This window comes from Myzus persicae, unplaced genomic scaffold (genome assembly GCF_001856785.1).
Source record: "Myzus persicae strain clone G006 unplaced genomic scaffold, MPER_G0061.0, whole genome shotgun sequence".
NCBI classification, from domain to species: domain Eukaryota; kingdom Metazoa; phylum Arthropoda; class Insecta; order Hemiptera; family Aphididae; genus Myzus; species Myzus persicae.
The window spans coordinates 101,867-125,662 of NW_019102844.1; the positions used below are offsets into that span (position 1 = coordinate 101,867).

At 31.0% G+C, this 23,796-nt stretch overlaps 1 protein-coding gene across 1 annotated transcript; it reads right to left on the reverse strand.

Annotated features, from left to right (window-relative positions):
* Positions 1-805: 805 nt before the first annotated feature.
* LOC111033219 lies at positions 806-23,796 on the reverse strand. The gene is made up of 5 exons (XM_022313862.1): positions 23,598-23,796; positions 22,817-23,467; positions 21,368-22,693; positions 20,942-21,283; positions 806-999 (listed from the first exon to the last, which is right to left on the reverse strand). The coding sequence occupies exons 1-5, from the start codon at positions 23,794-23,796 to the stop codon at positions 806-808; spliced, it is 2,712 nt and encodes a 903-aa protein (XP_022169554.1).

The following is a 23,796-nucleotide window of genomic DNA, read 5'->3' on the forward strand; positions in this document are numbered from 1 at the left end:
GCCAATTTTAGCTAAAAAGTGCAGATTTCATTGATTTTATACACATATTATGCATATTTCATATTTTTCTAAAAAAAATTGATGTATTTCTTTCTTAACCCGTATATTTCAACTAATAGTGAATATAAAACTCAAAATGACCAACGAAGGTATGTATTGTCATCGCCTTAGTCAATTTTATAAATATGCTCCGATGACTTCGACTGACGTCGAAAGATCGTTTTCTCGATATAAGAATCTTCTATCGAATAATCGTCGTTCAATTGAAATAAAAATCTTAAGAAAATATTGGTGGTTCAATGCAATAACTTAACAGGTATTAGAAAACATGTATTTTTTTCGTAATTTAAAAAATACTGAAAAAATATTATTAATTTTATTTTCAGCTCAATAAGAAGTCAAAATGCCAATCAGTTAAACTTTTTTTTTAGTTATAAATAATTTTTATGTATATGATTAATTTGTAAACAACATCTGATGTATTTAATTTTTGGAATTAGAATAATATTTTTGCATATTTAACATTTTTAATGCATATTTCACAATTTTAGTATATTTGCATGCATATTTTACCTTTTTTAGCTCCTACAACTTCCGAGCCCTATTTATTACACTATTAGCATTACACTGTGCTACTATGGTTTTTTTAATTTGCTCAAATTTGTTACTGTGTCTGTTATAGGTAAGTAAGTTTTTGTAGCGTGAAAAACTTCGTTCTACATCAATTGATGTTATTGGAGCATATTTGAAAAATGCATGATCCTCAACCTTCAAATCTTCTTTTATTCCTTCCATAGTATCAACTTCACCGGAATGTATTTTTGAAATTTTGTACCAAAGTTTCAAATCCTTTATTTTTTTCAATTACGTTTTGAAATTTGTCGTAAATTTCTTTTCCTACTTTTCCATTAGCCATTTTGAGGGTTTCTCTTGTATTATTGACTACTTCAATTGATTCGAACAAAGTCAGTCCTGATGATTCTAATTTAGTTGCGTTGACTGGTAAAATGTTGTAGTTCGTTAATTTAAATTGTTTTTAAAAAAAATGTAATAAAATAATTTGTTTTTAAAATCCCAAAATATGCAATTAAAATACAAAACCATTAAATACGGAAAAATATGCAAAATAAAAATAGTATTATTTGATTCAGTAGAACGTGAATACAATTTGTATCCAGGTTAGCATTAAATTGGACAAAGAGAAAAAAATAAGCAATTTCATAGACATCCGAGCCCTAGTTATTATTATTAGACGCGGTGGCACCTGTTGCGTAACTAGGATTTTCTTAAGGGGGGGGGGGGTGTTAATTATAAACATCAAATATTATATATAATACTTACCAGCTATAACTTTTATCTTAATTAATTAATATGTATACATTTTGTCAGTATAGTATGGTCAATAGATAAAAAATTAAATAATAGATTATAAAATAAAATCCGTTCGTCGTTTTTGATTGAATGACGATTACTTTTTCTACTGTTACTTTGACTTCACGATGAATATTTAATGATGCTAATCCTAATGATGATTATAACAGCCAATGTCGCAAATATTCGAAGGAGTTTCGAAACATTTGGAAAAAGGTCTTTATTGCACTCACCAAGAGCGTCAAAAACACCTTGTACGCCTGGTTTTCTAAATAAGTATGCAATATCTTTACCTCTGCATTTTCAATAACTTCTTGACCAATATCATTTGAATAAAACTCACTTAAATCGTTGTTGATTATAATTTTTATCAGAAATGAGAAAATATAAGTCAGCTGTAATAGTTTTGTGGTTAATAAACCGGCCATCTAATCGCTGTACTTAATATTGTCCAGAAGTTGAAGGAATACACTTATTTTAAAATATTTTTTAGTATGATCTGTATCATAATTTGATTTATGTTTTTACCGTCTAAACATTCTAGGAATGTCGATCCCGAAATCAATTTTTTTTTACTTTTCTGTTAGTATGTACGTGTATAATATTATAATAGTAATATATAATATGTGTAATAATAATAATAATAATAATAACAGGCATTGTGCTCCACCGTATCAGAACATGAGCTTTTTGAAAATATTCTATTTGCACGACTTTAAGTCATTACAAAACAGCATTTTAAATATATTTTACAGAAATTGTATTTTTATCGCCATAAATTCGTTTTAGTTCTTATATCTCTTGAATAACAACATATTTTATTTTTGGTTGCATATTCTGGAGTTGAACATTATTCGGGCTATTTCGGTCTAGGATCTATGCAATTTCGGACTAGTAGTCTATTATTGTGTGGTTGAAACTTGTAAGTATTTAACGGGTAGACAAGAGGAGTTTGAACCAAAATTTTAAGGTGTAGCTACCGGCTACCACTGTACCACTCCACTCTGCTCACCAGAACTAACTTGGAATCCTGCTTATAAAATATAATTAACCACGCTTGTCTGAAATTGATTTTGACAGCACTTAGAATTACTCCAACATAATATATTCTGCTTTGGAATAAGAAATCGAAAATGCATTGTTATTCAAAAAACTAAAATACTTAAAAAAAAAAAAAAGATAACCATGAAAAATATATGATTCTTGTGGAAAAATGTTGTTTTCAAATTCAAACCCCTCAAAATTATCGAAAATAGGTTTTTTTCAAAATTGCTGAAGTTTTTGAAATTATTATAAATGTCTCACGTTAATTTGATCACCCGGTATGCTGCTTTGATCGCGTAAATCATTTTGATTTTTGATCAGTTTTTATCTAGATAATTTTAATATTATAATATTATTCACGCGTAAAATAGTAATTAATGTACTCTGTGTACTTATGCGCCATTATATTACGCAATAACTAACGGTCTTATACGTTTTACATAAACTTTAACGACTATAAGAACCATTAGGAATTAATCATTGGGCAATAACAATAAATAATCATTATTGTTTGTAATACCACCATAAATTATATTATAATATTATGTTGTGTATATTATTACATATTATGAACACGGTGCTGACGATTTTCAAAATTGCACGTCACATGATTTACAGTATAGCGTTGCTCCTATATCAGAAACGTATGGTAAAGGTATAAGTATGAAAACCATATTATGTACAAACCTCGACTTTATATTTTAAATCAGCTAGGGGTCTATTCCAAAACTATATATACCAACGTATACCATTATTACAATAGTCGATCAAAAACGATTACCAAATCACTGGTTCAATCCTCGCACTTACTTAGGTATACCATAATTTTATGGGGCGCAGCAAATTAATGTAATTTGACCAAATTACAAATCATTGGAAATGTAGAGATCAATCCGTGAAATCAATGAGGGTTCTCAACCTTTCGAAGTCTATACTTATGCTATTGTTTGAAGTAACGCCTCAACCCCCCCCCCCCCAAGAGCCACTACACTATTGAATTGTGTTTAATATAGAATATTACATAATACATATGCGCCATGGCTTTGATGTTGGTTATTGGTCGAATACCAATAAGACTCCAATGTAGTTGTTTTTAATATTTTAATGAATTAAATAAACGCATTTCTATGGGAGAGTGCCATTTTGAAAAAAAAAAACCAGTTTTTAATGGTTTTTAAAAAAATCCAATTCGCCGACAAATGACATTGGCGACATGCTTTGTCGCATTGAAATAAAACTATAATATAGGTACTATCATCATATTCCGTACATTTATTGTATCGCGAGTATAAGGACAGGTACCTATCGGATAATATTATATATGTATATATCTCGGCAAAGGTAGGATATCTGTAAACTTATTTAATTGTGATTATGAGATAGGTAGTATTAAAGGTACCTATCACATGATAATTATTGACATCCATCAATGTATTATAAATGTGTATAGCATGTAAGTTCAAATAATGATTATAATTTTAGTTTGTAGTTTTATTTCACTGCGCGAGGTAGGTACTCCAATAAAATGTATTCCTACATATTTAATTTTTGACTTGTTTTTATTTATACAGTGGACGCCGCTTATAAGACTCGCGGATATAAGGTTCAGTCGCTTATTAGACTCAAAATTGTCTGAAACGTTCCGGACGTATCCAAATACGTTATAAAAAATTCGGTTATAAGATTCAAATTTTGTAAAAAAAAATGGTAAAAAATAAACATTTATGAATTTTTTATAAATTAATGTTTTTTGCTTTATTATGTGTGTATGTACCTACAACAAATTGTTCGTCTTTCATATTTTAAAATATATTTCTGGAATATTAGTTTATAATTATAACTAAAAAAAAAACAAAATCACAATTTTTTTCCAGATGTACCTAATAAATAGGTACATATTTTATAATTTTTTATTAATACATATTATAATCATTTTGAACATGTATTTACATAATCTTAATTTTTTTATCAGAATTTTTTTAATTTATTCAATAATACATATGACGTGTGTAATATGTATTAGAGTATTAAAATTAAAGAAAAATATGTAGTAAAATAAAATTCATAAATACGTAATTAATTTTTTTTTCCACTTTATAAGATTCATTCGGTTATAAGACTCACTTTGTGCTGGTCCCAATGTGAGTATAATAAGCGGCGCCTACTGTATCTACCTATCTATATTTTAAATAATTATATTTTACTATTTCAGGTTAAGAGAAAACGAAATTACTCTAATTGAGTATATCGATACCATATAATATCATATTCGCATATAACTATTTTTATTTTTATTTATACTTTTGGCACATTGACTTAAAATACAAGCTACTATTATACAAACTCTTACTCAAACCAATCTGGACATACGGTATCCAACTCTGGGGTGCAGCCAAAAAGTCCAACTTACACAAAATCCAAGTCTTCCAATCAAAACGTCTCCGCCAAATAACCAAAGCCCCCTTCTATGTATCTAACGACACTCTACATAGAGATCTAGCCATTCCAACAGTCCAAAACGTAGCAAAAAACTCTCTACAAGCGCACACATTCCAAGCTCCACAGCCATCGTAATCCCCTGATTTCCGAGATAGCCACTAACGTTATTCCCGGTGACCCCAGAAGGCGTCTTAAACATACCTGGTGTCGTGACCTACTTAAATAAAATTGTATGTACCTCTACCTCCCCTTAATTTTGTATTCGATCTCACTCTCTCTCGCTAGCACATTAAAATAAACACCAAACCCTAAGTGGAACCTCCAATGGGCGGCTTCTTGTCTCCTGCCACTCAAGCCATGTCACCTCCATCGCATACGCTCGTTGTATCATATCATATTTACAGATTGTGTATTTTAATAATAAATGATAAAAAAAAAATTATACTTTTATTTTTATAAGCGACTATGTAATATTACCATTTTACCTATATTTTTAAATTACATTTTATATTTTCTATATTCATTATAATTAAACAGGGATTTGGAAAATATTATGACTACGTAATATATTTAATATTTTTGTATTACATGTTATTTATATATTATTATGACTGAACTGTGTTTCTTTAAATCGAGTGTAGTCGAATTGAGTGTCGGCAAACTGGGTGTGGGAGAATTGGGAATACATCGAGACTCATTGCTTCGAACAAAAGCAGAGATTTTCACGTGTACGCGAAATCAAATGTTCTACAAGTTAAAAATACTTTAACAATTCAAAACAGCTATTAGACAGTTTTAATACAAAATAACCTAATAACTAATTAAATTCCTCACGATTTCGGTTATCGTTTGAGCATCACTATTGTTAATTTTGGCCTTTTTTTTGTAAGACGGTCGAGCTTCGTTCGATTTTTCCGTTATACATCGTTCGCTCATCGACCGTTTAAAAAGGTCGCGTATCATTTGCGCATCGACATAATTTGACAGTAGAACTGAAAAAAGTAGTGCACCTAAAAGCTCAAGTTGTTTTCTAATTACAATCTTAAAAAGGTACACATCTCTAAATTACAATTTTTAGATATTGTATGGGGATTTCTGTTTTAAAATATTCTTGTACCGTAGTAATGACGTCTGCGTCAAAAACTTGACTTTATTCCAAAACATAGGCTTGAGTATACCACCGGTGAAGTGTACTAATTGAAACGAATACGATTTATTTTTTATCCATTTTTACTCAAACTATAAGTATATTTGTATTTGTATTATTTTTTTTTTTTTTTAGTTAAAATGTAAATGTATGTATTTTTATTATTTTTAAGCTTGAAAATATTAAATCATTCATTATCCACAAACATCATATATTACGTGACATATTTTTTTATATTCTAGATAAATTGCTCAGAACACCGATGCGAATTTGATGCACGATAATTTGGTGCAGGTAAACGGACGATGCGAAAATGAAGTTCGGCCCATTTCAATACCTGCAGATGTAAATTAAATAATATCATTATCCTTAAAGTACATAAACTATCTATACAGCCCTCTTTTTTGTCCAAGTGATTATTCAAACAAACAAAATATACTCAAAACCAATCATTCGAAATTGGCTCGTTCGTGCAACAAACCGAGAACGTATCACTTTATTATTTCAAATAGGTAAATATTATGTACTACATATATCATAATATCTGTAACGTCATGTACGCGATTTGTGAATATTTTTTTTTTTTATCTTATGTGCAATAATTCAAATACGGAGCCACTATGTCCAAAAAACAAATTGTAATAGAAAATAGTACTTATCATTGGTTTATGTATACCTACACGAGATAGCCACCTGTTATTTTTAATGAACCTTGGGTGGCATCATTCGTACTTAAGCATGTATTCGATATCAAAACGATTTAAGACACCGGTCGAAGGCGCATATATATAGCTGGTATACCTGGTTAAAGTCAGTACGGTTGTTTCGTAACCTTTGTCTGAAGTGGCGGCCGTAAAATACTACTGAACAAGTGATTTAATTGCGTTTTGACGAATAGCGGTGTAGTTGTACTGTCAGAAATGAAAAAAAAAATTGAAAAGCTCAACATTCACAAGACTTAGTCAATTGGGTAACTATCGTTAAGCCCGTCGAGGGTTGATCCTCGTCGTGCGACCTTATATATAGGGTCTGCTGCAGGCTTTGGACGAGGAGATTATCCCAGGGCTGGATGGAGCTATATATATTTAAAAAAAAAAACCGACCGAATTTAATCACGAAAGTGACGACACATGCCCGCGGGCCAACGGGCTATTGTGTGCGATTCGATATTTTTCGCGTTATCGGAAAAAGAAAATACGAGAAAATATAAAAATGTTGCGATTATATTATGACGACGTATATTATATATCGTATACGCAGAGAGAATTCGTAAACCTCAAACGTGCTTTTATGTACTCGTATATAGTTTATTTCGCAGGTACCCGTATCATATTATACACAGCTGGACCCAGAGTATTATTTCTTATATCCGAGCGACCGCACATACCGCACTTACCATATGCACTTACCTATATATATATATATATATATGACGAAAGTGTGACCGTGCGTGTCTTCCCGCTGTTCTCCGCTATAAAATTATTATATATATATGGTTCGGTCCGAGTCGGATTTCGGAATGTATAAGTAGCCCCGCGAGCAAACAGACGATATTTTACAAAGAATTATTTGCACTGAAAAATGTAAGTAGGTACAGCGCCAGCAGCTATGCGTCACGCCGTCACATCAGGCAATATATTTTTCTTATGACGCCAAAGATATAATATTTCTTCCCTCTCGATATATAATATCACCTGTGTACATCTCGGCACGCTTATATCATATTATTATATTAATGTTTACATTGACGATTTCGATATTAGTTTGCTGGAATTTCATTCGATACGACTTGAATATAGAGAGATCCGTCGAGCATGCACATCGGGTTTTTTTCCTACAAGTATCTATGCAGCTATTCAAAATCTGAGGTGTTTAGAATTTCAGGTTCTGATTCAATCTGATATTGGTTTTACGATGACGTTGGTTTCGTTGTGTTTTTAATTTTTGTGTCTGCATCCATCGCCTTTGGGCCTCGGTAAAAATGCTTCGATTTTCAACGACAGCACCTTTACTGGAACGAAAGTGAATCTGGTCGGCATCTAAGGGGTCAGAAGTAAAAAAATTCTAATAGTTTTCTAAAGCGTGGCAGGAAAAACAAACGATTAAGCAAAAACTGAAATTTCCAAAATCTCAGAATTCCGTCATCAAAACCAGTCTTCGAAAAAATAGATTTTTGTATTTTAATGTATAACTCTACACGAAATAATCGTATGTGGATAGGCGAAATTTTTTTTATTTATACAAGCAATTTCCATAAACCATGACATTTTCAAAATATTGCCACTTTTTTGGGCTATAAGATAAATAATAAATAATAATATCATAAGAAAAATTCGAGTTTTTATTAGTTTTTTTTTTAGTGATTGTCGATACAAAATCTCTTGCTCTATCGAAAAACTTGAAAATGTAATACGATATTTCTCGTAAGTTGTACTTAGTGGAAATTAAAAAAAAAGTTGAGTTTAAATCCACAGTAATCTTTTATGAACGTCTGAAATTAATATTATGATACAAAAATTCATCAACATCGCGAAAATTGCCAAATTATTTCCTCACCAGTTACCGTTGATTCATGTGAATAGATTAAAATTAATCTAAATATTTTAAATATTTCATTGTGTCAAGTAAAAAAAAACTTAAGTAGTGTGACAATCTGTAAAAAATGCTGTGTCCTTTTTTTTTTTTTTTTTTTTATTTTTTAAGTCCTTACGAATGATATATATTTCATGGAATTAAGCGTATGGAATTCTGTATTTCTGTATAACATTTCTAAAATGTTTTACTAACGAACAAAAAAAAAAATGTTATAGAGAAAAAAAGTAAAAAATATACAACAGAGAGAGTGGCCACCCATCCAATTACGTAGCATAAAACCGCTGGCTGAGCCGGAGGAAACTTGACAGAATCCCACGACCGCCAGAGGTTGTCCTTACGGTGGTTGCACATGTGCAAAAAATGTTATTTAATTTACAATTTTATCTTTATAGTAGACAAATAATTTACAAAGGTATCTAATTTTGTTATTTTAACGGATTTCGTTTTTTTTTTTTTGTTATTTTTACTCGATTATATTGAAAATAATTAAACATTTTACATTTTATCTCCACATCCTAGATCCTTAAACTTCATATCCATTGTGTCCATAAAAAAATGTGACAATATTTCTTGTAGGTTTTTGGATGTTAATAATAAACCGTAATAACTCCTTGGAGTTAACGAGGATCTATTTGATTTTCAAGCCTTACTAGAAATGGGTAATAATTTTGATGAAAATGTCAAAAGTTTCTACGGCTATTCGTTTTGGAACCACAACATTACGAAGGTCGTTTAGTGAGAATTGTTTGTTTTTTAAGCCTAAAATAATACTCGATTTTGTTAACATTTAAAAATCAGGAGCTCATATAAAGTATTTTTGGACTTACAAACATTTTTTTTTTTTACGAAAATATTGCATTTATTATTATATTATTGATATTTAATTACGTGTTTAATTATGATTATAACTTATTAACTTTTGAGTCCATTTACCGACTACTGACAACTCATACAAGGTTCCTCGTTAATGGTTATCAGAAGAAATTTTTAAAAAAGTTTACCGGAAAGTCAAATTGATTTTTTACGAGCTTTTGAAGCTAAATTTTGGATATTCCCCGCAAATTGATAAATTCTCTTATACAACGATTTTTCTTATTTTCTTGTTAATCATAAACTATAAACCGTATAGGCACTTGATATATTTTCATCAAATGTTTATTTTATCGTTTTCTACACATGACAACTTTTTAAAAATATTTCGACTCTTTCTAAGTTATTTATAGCACTTTCAATTTTCAATGTTTTTTAGTTTTTTTTCTATAAATGTCAATACATTGAGCAAGAAAACTGAATACAATGTTCCTCATGAATGTTAAAAATAGCTGTTGAGAAGTATCCACAGGCACAGTCAAAATTTACCTAAATCCTGAATGTTTTCAAATTATTTTGTAGTTAAAAAATTTATTATAACTAAAGACTGAAAATGTAAAACAACGATTCTCATAAATAGTTTGTACTGTAAACAAAAAATACGTATCTAAACAATATACGGACATTTTTACAGACATTTTAAGTTCATATTTGGACGAAATTACATATTAACGCCGTTAATAACGATTTTAGTATTTTGTTGTAATTTAAAAATATTGTGCTTGAGTATAACATAGAGATTTTAATAGTACATTATTCTATTGCATACAATATTGTACACAATGACATTTTCAAATGCAATTTGTTTGGAAAAAATGTATTTAACAGCCTTGGCTCAGAATTATTTTTCGTATTCATCACACATTATTGAATTCAAATACACAACACATCCATTACAACGACATGCTCGACAGCAGATCGATACCTAATTAGAAACTTAAATACTCGCAAACACATTGATTTACAAATATGAATTTTTCGAATATTATAAAATGCTCTTTTAAACCCAAAAAGTTGGACTCGCGGCTTTTTACAATTTCTTAATAAAAAGCAAGACTACCATAATATCTTAAGACGTCACTGTATCCCGCACAGAAATTGATTTTTATAAACTGAAACATGGCAATATTGAATCTCATATTGTGGCTGCAACATCACAAAACCTTATAATATGCAATAGTGCAATACCATCACAAACCTAAGTATCACTGCGTTGCACTCAACATAATACATCAAAAGGATAATTAGTTTTTATTTAGTTAGAGGATGCCACACACCGAAGTGAGGCTGTCTCGAACTTTGACTTCGGTGATCAATTGGATACATTAAAATAAGTGTAAGTACTGCCAAACAAAGTAAACACGGTTCTCTTGCTTTGGAAATTAGCTAAAAATTAAATAACTCAATACCGACACGTCATCTCATTAGTGGCCAAATGAAAAATAATATTAAATGTGGCGTTGTCGCATTTCATGGAGCTATCTCTTAACTGTTCGAAAGCAGTAAAAACTCAAAATTGACGAGTTTTGAATTGCGGCAGTCACGTTTCAGAGATACGAATATCATCATATAATATTTCAACGTAAGTACTACCGGCTCTATCGAAAAGTGCCTTTTCGAGATAATTCTTGAAATAAACAGTGCCAGACAAACGCGGTGTACCTATTGCCCTTTAAATTACTGGCGGGCTGCGGCCACCGAGCCATTCGCGTGTTAACGACTGTTAAGCAATTTAATTAAATTAAAAAATGTTCTATTTGCTCGAATAAAGGAGACGAAATTAAGTGTTGTTTTCCATGTGCTTTGAGGATCGTTACAATATTTTTACATTGTAGTGTAATTCGATAAAAGTGTTTATGGAAAATGTTTATTAAATTGTATGCACCGACGGGACAACGGCCCCCGAGTCTCTTTCCCCTGCCTCACTCCCTCCCTGGCTACGGTGTCTACATTTTATTATTGTGTATGATAATATGGTTAAAAATTGTGTTTTTTTTTTTTATTATTCAAATTAGCTCATTATATGATGTTTTTATTTTATTTTTTATACATATTTTTTTTGTCTAATAATTTAGCTTTTAATATATTATACACACTATTATTATGTCACTTTTTATTTTATTAAGACACAGGCTGGAGAAAAAAACAATGTCATACGTATGTATAATTGATATTTACATTATTCAACTTAATGATACAAGGCAATATAATTATAAGTAAAGGTAATGGCGTTAATAAGTAATGTTAGTAGAGACCCTGCAGTTGACGAATTTGTTTAAGGGTAATTAAAGGTAGGGGTCTTCATTAGCAATACGTATAGGACGATAAATAGGAGTTTAATAAATGATTAGATGAAAGTAATATAATATTAATATTAAATAATATTATTGGACAGCGTGTGGTCTTTTTTTGAAAGTATTTTTTTGCGAACCCAGTGGCTTATTTAACAATAAACAGAGTAACAATGTGTTTACAGCCTCAATATTTCAGGGACAACATATTTTCGTCGATATATTTGGAGACACATGAACCATCAATATAGTAGGTACCTGTGCCACAAAATTAAATATTCATAGGTTCTGATTTTATCGTAAGCAACTTCATGATTTTATTCGGCCATATAATTAATATCCATATTTGTTTTGTCTTTTCAGTTTTCTGGATTTTGCTTTTTAATTAATTGGACATATGATTTGATATAGGTACGTTCTGTTCAGTGTTTTGTACTTAGTTCGAATACAATTTTGTATAGCTTATATATTTAAGATATCTTTCCGATATTTTCTTAGTTTAGGTTAGTTAACGTTAAGTAAACGCTCAAGTGGAAATTTGTGTACAATAATCAAAACGAGATTACACAGAAACAGGAAAAAAGTCAATTTTCGCATTGTTTTAAAACAAAGCGATAGCTTGTGCAAATATGTTTTCTACGGACATGTTGACATTACACAAAAAATTCAAATAGCATATTGTTCAAATTATAAAAGCTTGGTATAGCTGGTAACTATCCTATGAAAAACAGAAGTTTTACTCTGCAGTGCATTGCCAATTTGTGCCCCCCCCCCAAAAAAAAAAAAATGTTTTGGGTACAGGCAATTTGCCATAAATTGATACAAGTAAAAATTTTACAATAACGATTCGGGATTGAATTCATATATTTTAAAGATATGACATACGTTAAAATTTGAATTAAAAAAAAATCAACTGTCGTACACTTTGTTGATAAACCTCTATTGACATTCGAGTCACCAAAATACCATGAATTGACCGTTTACAGTTTGGCTCTCAACAAGTCGATATCGCTACCTTACTGTTAAGACTTTCAATCCTCAGCGACCATAAATTAACAGGTTACTGATCAGTAGGGCTCGGATGTTTATGAAATTGCATATTTTTTTCTATTTGTCCAATTTAATGCTAACCTGAATACAAATTGTATTCATGTTCTACTGAATCAAATAATACTATTTTTATTTTGCATATTTTTTTCGTATTTAATGGTTTTGTATTTTAATTGCATATTTTGGGATTTTAAAAACAAATTATTTTATTACATTTTTTTTTAAAACAACTTAAATTAACGAACTACAACATTTTACCAGTCATCATCAGGACTGACTTTGTTCGAATCAATTGAAGTAGTCAATAATACAAGAGAAACCCTCAAAATGGCTAATGGAAAAGTAGGAAAAGAAATTTACGACAAATTTCAAAACGTAATTGAAAAAAATAAAGGATTTAAGACTTTGGTACAAAATTTCAAAATTACATTCCGGTGAAGTTGATACTATGGAAGGAATAGAAGAGGATTTGAAGGTTGAGGATTTTGCATTTTTCAAATATGCTCCAATAACATAGTTGATGTAGAACGAAGTTTTTCACGCTAAAAAAACTTACTTACCGATAACAGACGTAGCTACAAATTTGAGCAAATTAAAAAAAACCATAGCGTGTAACGCTAATAATGTAATAAATAATAAATAATAATAATATATATTAAAGTAGGTAAATAAAACACTATGTACATTTGAAAAATGTATTTTAAATTTTAGTAAAAAAAAAAAAAATACATAAAAATAACTACTGGGTAATAAAAATATAATATTTTTGTTTTATGAATTGTAAAACACTTTTTTGTGCATATTTTGCTGTTTTTATTGACTAAAAATGCATATTTTATAATTTTCAGCTCATATTTTGTAATTTTTTAGTGCATAAAATGCATACATTTCGCAGTAGTTTTAAGTGCATAAACATCCGAGCCCTACTGATCAGGTTGCTAGAATACAATTAACGTGATAGTCCTATACTCACTGTTTAAACCTTAAATCCTCGACGACCATAAATTATCCGGTAACAGATCAGATTCGAGCATTACGGTAGAATAATTGACTGGAAACATTTTTGTTAGAGTCGAAAATAAATATTAAAAACACCTATACAATTCGTACTACGTTAGTCACCTACACGCACGACTTTCACAACTACCTCCTGCTTGTTTCAGAGGCATCAGCGGGATGAACTCACGGGGACCGTTTGAAATCCGTTTCAAACGAAAACAACCCTCCTCTATACTGTAAATTATTTGGGAACGCATTTTGATAGTATTGCCGTAGGTATCAGATACAAAATGCGAACGAATAGTTTTTGAGTTATAAACTTTGTGTGCTAACCAAAATAATATAACCCACGATATATGGGTTAGGAAGAGGTTTTGGTGAATTATAATAGTGATCAGTGTTAATCTATCAACATTAATAACTCGTAAAAACTTGATCCAATATCACATCCACTTTACATATTTTTAACGAAAATTTGAAGGACTATTATCCCATTAATGTTGTGTAAACATTTTAATAATAATCGAGAAACCACTCGTTTGAATTTCGAATAAGGTGTATCGACGTTTTCAAAACAATAATGTAGAACTGTATGAAACAATATAGAGTAAAAAGGGCAGGGGTCTCGTTTGAAAAATTAAGTTTGTTTCTCCACGGGACATTCCTTAGTAGTAGTAGTAATAGTAGTAGAAAAAACCAAGCAATTTAAAAATTACAAAAATCCAAAAATAAGATTCTGGTAATTAAATTCGTTATTAAAGAAGGAATGGGTTGATTATCATGCTCAGCGAATCATCCTGCACGTCGATGCATAAGTATTCTACTCATTCGTCATATTAAATGTTATATTATTGTACATCCTATAGTGTACGCCCTAAAATGTATTCCAAATCAAATAAGCCGATTCATAAGCGTACAGAAATGTCTATGCACCAACCTACATATTATTATACTATACAGAACACGGGTGGTACATATTCTTATACCTATACCGACATAATTATATATTTATATAATATATATATATATATATATATTGTCTGCGGGCTTTATTTATTTTTTATTTTATTATCTCTTACCACACGAAGGTAACCTGGTAACGTGTGTGTATGTGTCGTTGGAAATAATTTATATATATATATATATGTTACGGGCAAAGTGGAAAATTCGGACAATGTATACAATGCCCGAGGTATATTGGGCAATGTAAATTGTGAAGTATTTATACAAATAATCTGCATAATATTATTATACCTAATCAATGATATTATATACTAATTTAATTATACTCGTTTATATGGTTATTTATATAAGAGTATTACAATTTTTTTTTAATTAATTAAATTTTAAATGTATTTAAAGGTAATGAAATAAAATATTATGTGCATAATGTTCAGTTATATGATATTATACACGAAGTTCATTTGTCAATTGGACATGGAGATAGAAATAGAATGGAACACGAGATTAATAAAAAGCACAAAAATATAACTAGAGATGTAATAATGTTATACTTAAATAATTGCGAATCATGTAAAAATAAGAGAAGTACAGCTAAAAAAAGGTTGGTTGTAAAACCAATCATATCTTCTGAAATGAATTCTCGCTGTCAAATTGACCTTGATCGATATGAAAGCACAATCAGATGGCGATTATAAGTTCATATTAGTTTATAAGGATCATCTAACAAAACATATTATGCAGATTATTTGTATAAATACTTCACAATTTACATTGCCCAATATACCTCGGACATTGTATACAACGCCCGGTCACTGTATACAATGCCCGGGCATTGTATACATTGTCCGAATTTTCCACTTTGCCCGTAACACATATATAATATATATATATATAATATATGTTTATTGCGTATAGAGCCGCAAGAGGTGTAAATACTGCTGCATCGTGGAAAAGAGTGAAAATATATTAACTGCGTAGGTATATATAGGTATTATTGTGTTACGTTATTTATATTATATTTTAAATTACCATACACCAATGTTGTGTGTGATGAAAACGGGGCTTTTCATTTCCATCGATTTTCTCTCGGGCCGTGCACGGCGAGTAGGTGCAGAATGCATAATATACATAGCACATGATAATAATATGTATACCTGCCTACATTCTACACGCAGTAAGTACGGCGATAGAATTGAGAAATAATTTTTATACTGAAGCAAAAAGCGAACGACGAACGGTAATAACGGAATATCAAATTTCCTCGCGTATTTATATGTGGTACAATAATGCAGAGTACAATGTTTATTAAAATACGAAAGCTATACCGTAGAGGTATGATTATATGTGCCATAATTCGATTTTCTCGTTCCCTCTATAATATGCATTATGCGCGTTTATACATATTATTATATTATAATTCGATAAAAGTATAAAATATACATAAAGCATTTTTACATACTAATAGTAGCTGTGTATACAGGGCGATTCACCGAACACGGTCACCCCCGTGTTTTCCAGTAACGACGAATTTTGTTCAAATGTTGATTTCGGAATTTAAAAATATTACAATGCTTCAGTTTTACCCCCCCCCCTTTTTCTGTCAACTGTTTAAGGCAGGGATGTGCCGCTCAAAGTCACTAGAGGGCCAATTTTCAGAAGATTAAAATCTAGCGTGCAAGAGCATAGGCAGCACAAAAAAAAATGCCATTCAAAATAAACATTTTAATTGGTTTTAAATAAATAGATTAAAGTGTACCTAAAATTAACTTTAAAATGATGTAGTATGAAAATGTAGCTCGGCCCAGCTAAAAAGGTCCGCGGGCCGCCAGTTGCCCATAACCCCTGGTTTAGAGAATACATTTTTTGAAATTCTACAAGTGAGCATAGCGAGAATAAATATTCCTTAAAAACGGTCTTACAGAAATATAAAATAAATGATTTGATATCGGTTCTAGTATTTATTAATTACTTATTGATTATCGCCGAACCGTTTTTAAAAGATAATAAATGTTGATGTATCAATGGTAATTAGTACAATTTTCAAGAAATCATGGTACACAGAGTTAAATTACTACTCATAAGGTATTCGTTCAAATTTCGATTTAGACACGCAATCGTTCACTAGATAAAATTCAGTAGAAAAGTGAGGCCGGGGAGGGGGGAGGGTCTGAGTTGAAAAACAGAAGTTAACATCTTCAATACACGTGTCTCGTTATCAAGAGAAGAGTGAAGAAACCTAGAGAATTCGAATAAAATTATATTATATGATTTCTATGCACAAAGTGTGTTTCTTTTTAAAAGAAAAAATTAAATTATTTTGTCCAGTGACATTAGATGGATATGCGGTTTTCGGGAGAAGATAGGAAATACAATATATGAATACACATTTCTTGATGATTTTTACATTTTTAGATCTTTCCGTGCGCGCCTGCGAAATGCAACTTGTATTTTTTGTAAACGGCAACAGGTCAATTTGGTTCTTTTTACCATATAGCTCTAAAATCAAAATTGACTAAATGAACAACGAGTTAAAGTTTCGATTAAAATTATTGAATTTTTCAACAATAATGCCAGAATTTTATGAATTATTATGAAATGTCAAGTATTTTTTTTTTTATACGATAGGCTATCAATAATTTTGATCGAAACTTTGTCATTTAGTCAATTTTGATTTTAGAGCTATATGGTAAAAAGTGCTCGAAATGATTTTGAAAAATTCGGTCTATCTGAATTTGGTATTCAAAACACTTGTTGACGTTTTACAAAATGCAAGTTGTATTGCGCATTAGCACACGGAAAGATCTAAAAACGTAAAAATCACCGAGAAATGTGTATATTCATGTATTCCCATATTATCTCCTCCCGAAAACCGCATATCAATCCGATGTCACTGGACACAATTATTATTCAATAGTGTTACCTCTGGAAAGAAACGCACTGTATATTTCACAAAAGTTCCGAAAATAAGATTTTTGATAACTGCTGGGTCGGAGATAAGAGAAGAGGCCGCGATGTGCACGCTCGGCGAATCGTCCTGTATAACGCAGCGTTCTACATAATATGGTATATATATTATATTATATGCACTACGGTTACACGGATAATATCATATATATATATATATATATACCTGGTACACAGGTATAGGTATTGCAATGTACTTAAGACGGTGCTCCGACGTGAGTAATAATATGACGACAATACACCTGCGTCGCGGATTGCCGAAACTTTTTATATTAAAGCAGACGGAGCGTTAATAATTTATGAAAATATGAGTTTAAAAACGAAGACTTTATTACGTAAACGTTGCTTTTTTTCCCCGTCAAGAACTCGGGAGTTGGAAAAATAAAATAAAAAAAAGAAGAAATTCCGAACGTCAAAATCAGCTACTACTTTTTTTACTTGTGTTTTTTTTTTTTTTTTGTTTTCTCGAGCGCGGGGGGTAAGCGGTCGGCGGGGGAGATAATGTATAACGTTTTTGAGTCGGACGCGGAGTGGGATGCGTGGTGCACGTGCAAGTTATGGAGACTTAAATCCGATAAAATAACTTAATATTATATAGGGACTGTGTTGTATTTTTATACAGTGAACCGTTTCTTTTGTAAGTGAAAAAGCCGCGCAAGTACGCCCCCCCCCCCGACCCGTCCTCTTATAATATATATATATATATATACGATCCCATACCGCCGGATTACCAAGCCGACGACGGGCGATAAGTGAAAAACAAAAATACAACGAAAAACGTTGGCCCCCGTCTCCGTGTAACCCCCCCCCCCCCCCAGAGGCGCTGTTTTCCGAGAATCGCCGTATAAGCCGCCCGCGAGGGGTAGGGTTGCACTGCGATAATAATCCGACCCCCTTCGGAGGGCAGCTTCGATTGCTCCTGCGGGGGTGGTGTGTAATCGAATACATAGCACATAATACAGAATATTACATATATATATATATATCGATCTTCGGACCATATAATATCTAGCCGATATACCTCTGCTCGGTTCGAGCGAGCCGGGACGACGTATAATGCCCCGCGGACGTCGGAGTAGTGTTGGGGGGGGGGGTGCCGCTCATCCGCGTTCGCGTTTCTCTACTTATTTTTTTTCGCATTCAACAAACCGTATTGCTCTCGTTTTTTCGACGTATTACTCGTATGTATTGCGCGCGCGCGCGCGTGTGTGTGTGACTCGGAAACTTAACTCTGTCCGTAGACGTCGGCTGGGGAGGGGGGGGTTGTGGCAGAGAGGTAAGGGAGAAAAACGACCGAGAGAAACTCTACTCCTTCCGTCCGTTCAATCCGCAGTAGGCATTCTTATGACATACGATTCGCAATAGACTATGCGACAGTACGATATAATATATGTTACCGGCAATATGGAGAATCGGGTGTTTTACAAAATACCTAGGAATTATATAAAATGCCGAAAATCATTCGGAAATATACATAATACAAGCTTTGCCCGGGTATTGTGTATAATGCCCAACGTGGAGTAGGAAATGTGATAAAAATAAACAAAATTGGGTATCGCCTAATACCGGTGACTTTACTTACAAGTTGTAGTTTATCGTGAATGCGTGCACCGTGTCCGCGTGTGCACGATTTGGTGCGATGAAGATTGAAATTCTGAAGTTCTGAAGCAGTGATACGCCAGAAGTCAGTTCACTGTATGTCAAAAAAAGCTACTACAAATGTACAATGTTCCAACAGGCACAAAACTGGCGTTAAGAACAGTCGCAAAAGAACAGTCGACTGCAGGAACTAGCCAATGATTTTTAAAATGTGTTTGTATGATCAAGTATCAAAATAAAAAGTGCATATGCCTTAAAAATAATGTTTTTTTGACCTTCAAAATAGGTGAGTTTCCCTGGCACCACAATGTTTAAAAATTCCATTTTTCTACAACATGTAGTAATAAGTAGATAGTAGTAAGTAAAATGTATAAATAATAGTACTTACCTACTTAATATAACAATAATATTAATAATATATATATAGCAATACCTATGTATAAATATATAATAGTAGATAAAAATTAGATTTTGTGAGATGAGCAATAATATATTATAATTATAAGAATCTTAATATAATATTATAACATACTATGATAAATTGTTTTTTTACTTTGCCCAAAAAAATTGGTATTTTACATAACGCCTAGGTACTTCATAATATACCTAGGTTATATATAAAATAATATTGAAAATCCTATGTTTTATTTACATTACCTAAAATGGGTCGGCAGTATACTTATAATGCCTAGGCATTTTTCAAAATACCTCAATTATTCATATTGCCGGTGACGCATGCACGTTATACAATATAATATTGCACTAATCTATATCTATACATGGGTAGATACTTCAAATGATTAAATCGGAAATCAAACATTTTCAACTCTCTCGAGATTCTATTGAGACGAAAAAAACGTCGCACTCTGGCAATAGGTATACTCTATTATACAATACAATAATACAGACGTTAGACACTGATTAAAGAATAATTTAATTAGGCACTTTAATATTTCGACTGTTGAGACAGCAAAACTTATTTTCAGTTGACTTAAAAATAATCCATCTGGTACAAATCATACACGTGTTTGAAAGTTTTGGTTATAATGGTTTTATAAGTACCCACTTACACCAAATACTTTACACACAGTTTTTGGTATGAAAAATCTATTGCAATAAAAGTAGTAATAGCTAATAAATTATGTTCATTTAACAATTTCGGCTATGTGCAGGGGCGGAGTGGGAAAAAAATTCAGGCCAGGAAAATTAATTTTCTCCAGGCCACTCAAAATTTTCAATTCCTGATTAAAAATTGTATTTTATCTAATTTTGTATGTAAATATATATAGGCAGACAAACAACAAATAGGTAGGTACTAAAATACAATATAACAGTGCATGTATTTTACAGATAAAACTATTAACAAAACTATAAAACCGAAATAAAAATACACAAACCAAAATAATAATAAATCATTATTGTTTTTATACCTATAATATGTTCTAATAAAATTAAAATAAATATATTAACTTACAAAGAATAAACTACTTTAGCTTCAGATATAATTATAATAATTGTTTTACTTATAACATTAACATTAACTTATAACATTACTCATAACATACCTACTTAATCAATGCTTACAATAATAATTTGTTTAATAATTTACTCTTTTCTCCAACAGAGTTTATTATTTCGTCATTGTTAAGTTCGACTAGTGTTTTTTTCTCGATTGCCATTAACATGAAATTTTCTAAGTGTTCGTTGCTCATCGTACTTCTTAATCGGTTTTTTATATACTTCAGTGTTGAAAATGATCTTTCACACGCAACTTGTGTTACGGGTAATGTCAGTAAGAATTGATATGCCAACATCAAAGTTGGATATGTGTTAGAAAATAAACTATATTTAATTAAGGCCTTGTAACAACAAAGAGGACAATTTTGACAACTTCTGCATGGCTTTATTTTACATGAATTTGAATCTTCTTTGTCATCAGAATTTTCACTATCTTCACAATATATCATATTATATTCGTCATTTACTGATTTTTTTAAAAATTCCCATGAGCTAGAAAAATGTAATAATTCTTCACATAAACTGCTTTTAATTTGTTCAACATCATTGTTACATTCAATAAATGGTTTAAGTTTCAAAGATAATGTAGATAATGCACCACTCGGCATTCCATTTTTGAATGATTCAAAATTGTTTGGCGATAATAGAGAAAGATCAAAGTATAATGTATTATTTTTAATAAACCTTGAAGTCATACTTCGTATAATAGCATCAAATACTTTATTATAAACTTCAACTTCAAATTTTTTTGCAGCATTAATTATTGGTTCATCTTCCGTTTCATAAGTAGACATCCTTTTCTTTCTTTGAATACGTTTATTTTCAAACTGATCTTGAATATCACACATTTCTAAATCTTTCTTATTTTTTTCATCTTCAGTATTTTCAATTTCTAAATCAATAATTCGTTGAGCCTTTTCTATAAACTTATCACATGTTATTTTTATATTTTCCATATCTCGTTGGAGTTTTTCTATTTGTTTTAAAGTGCCTTCGACCATTTGTTGACATTTTAATAAATCTAAGCCACTTGTTTGCAAGTATCTTGATAAGGGACCTGTTATAGAAAATATTTTCATAAACATATGTGCAATGAGGATATTTTCATACTTCAATAATGATGACAATAAACAGTTAGCTTTAGATCGAATATCGGGCTTAAAACCTTCATTATTAGATATTTTAGATAGACAAATAATCAACTCTGTATACAAAGCATCGTCAAATTTATCATAAGTACCAAAAATTCTGTTAAGGGCTGTTTGCTTTGCGGTCCATCTCGTTTCTCCGATGATTTGAAGACGTTTATTTCGAATATTATCGTGATGATTATTACTTATTGACTTCCAAATATTCATACGCTGGTATGATTCTTTAAAAAATACGGCACATGAATTAATGATAGAAAAGAACGTTGCTACTTTAACTGGGTTTTTTGTAGCGTCACATATTACCAGGTTTAAAACGTGGCTATAGCACCAAACATGAACTTGTTCGGGCGCTGTTTTGCTAAGCCAAGACGTAAAACCTTTATACATGCCTTGCATATTAGCTGCACCATCTGTAGCATTCCCAATACAACGAGTAATGTTTATGTCTAATGAAAATAATGCAGATTGTAATAACTTCATCATACCTTCCCCTGTAGAATCAGTACAGCACTTAACAGCGACTAATTTTTCATTTATTTCTCCATTTATTACGTACCTTAGTACAATTGAACACTGGTCCATCACCGAGATATCCTGGGTAGTATCAATCAAAACAGAAAACATATCTGATTGTTTTATTTGATTTGAAATAGTAGACTTTATTAATGAAGAGATTGATGTAACTACATTATCTATTGAATAGTGACTTAAAAGAGTAACAAAACTTCCACGCCCTTGAGATCCACGTTTATGCATTTTTTCGCTCGTATTTATAATTTTATTCAAATGTTCATTTAAAACAGCGTCATATTTACTTAATAATATAATCATTTCAAGGAAATTGCCATGATCTAAGATAGGGTCATTGAGTAAATAAGCAGCTTCATTATTTTTACCTCGTATACTTAAACCACGTTTTCCAATAACCTTGATAACTTCAATAATTCTCTCAAGTACTGCCCTATTTTTCTTAACTTCTTCTCTTTGTATTCTTTTTTGGTCAACTAATAATAAATTTTCAATATTTTTTTGTTGAACATGCATAAAATAAGCTTCAGAGCATTGCATATGACATTTACTTGCCTCGTGTTCTGAAATACGCTGGTAAACATGTTTCCAGTCACTCATACCATTAGTAAATGCATTACTGTCAGTCGAAAAAGCCAAACAAACGGAACAAAATATTTGTTTTGAATGCTCATTGTATGTACACCAATTCCTATTTAATTTGTTGTTACGAAAAAATACCTTTTTACTCGAAAATGGTAAAATTGAATCATCAGACGGTTGTACCGGATGAATTTGAAAAAAGTACTTTAAATTATGAGAATTTGGTTTCTTAAATTTGTTTAATTCTACGTTTTTTTCTGGATTGATAACCGGAGTGTCATGTTGAAGTTGCATTAGAGCAGAACTACTATTTTCGGAATTTAATATTTTTTCATCGTTAGTAAACTCGTTAATATCTGTTAAATAAAAAAAAGGGTGGTCAAGGGGTAAACTTTTTACTTTTTTTGTTATAACTTAAAATTTATTAAATAATTTATAACTTATATGGTACCTATATAAAAAAATAATTTTATTTGATAAGCTTACCTTGGGAAGTATGATCCGTTTCAAATGATAAATCATTATGATCAGAGATATTTTCCGAATCCGTTGAAAGTGTAACTGGATTTCTTTTACCAAAATATGAATCTAATCTCATACATTGTTTTCCACTTAACATCAATAACTTTTTACTTTTTTCCCTCTCTCTTTCAGCGCCACCTTTTCTTTTCTTATTATCGCTCAT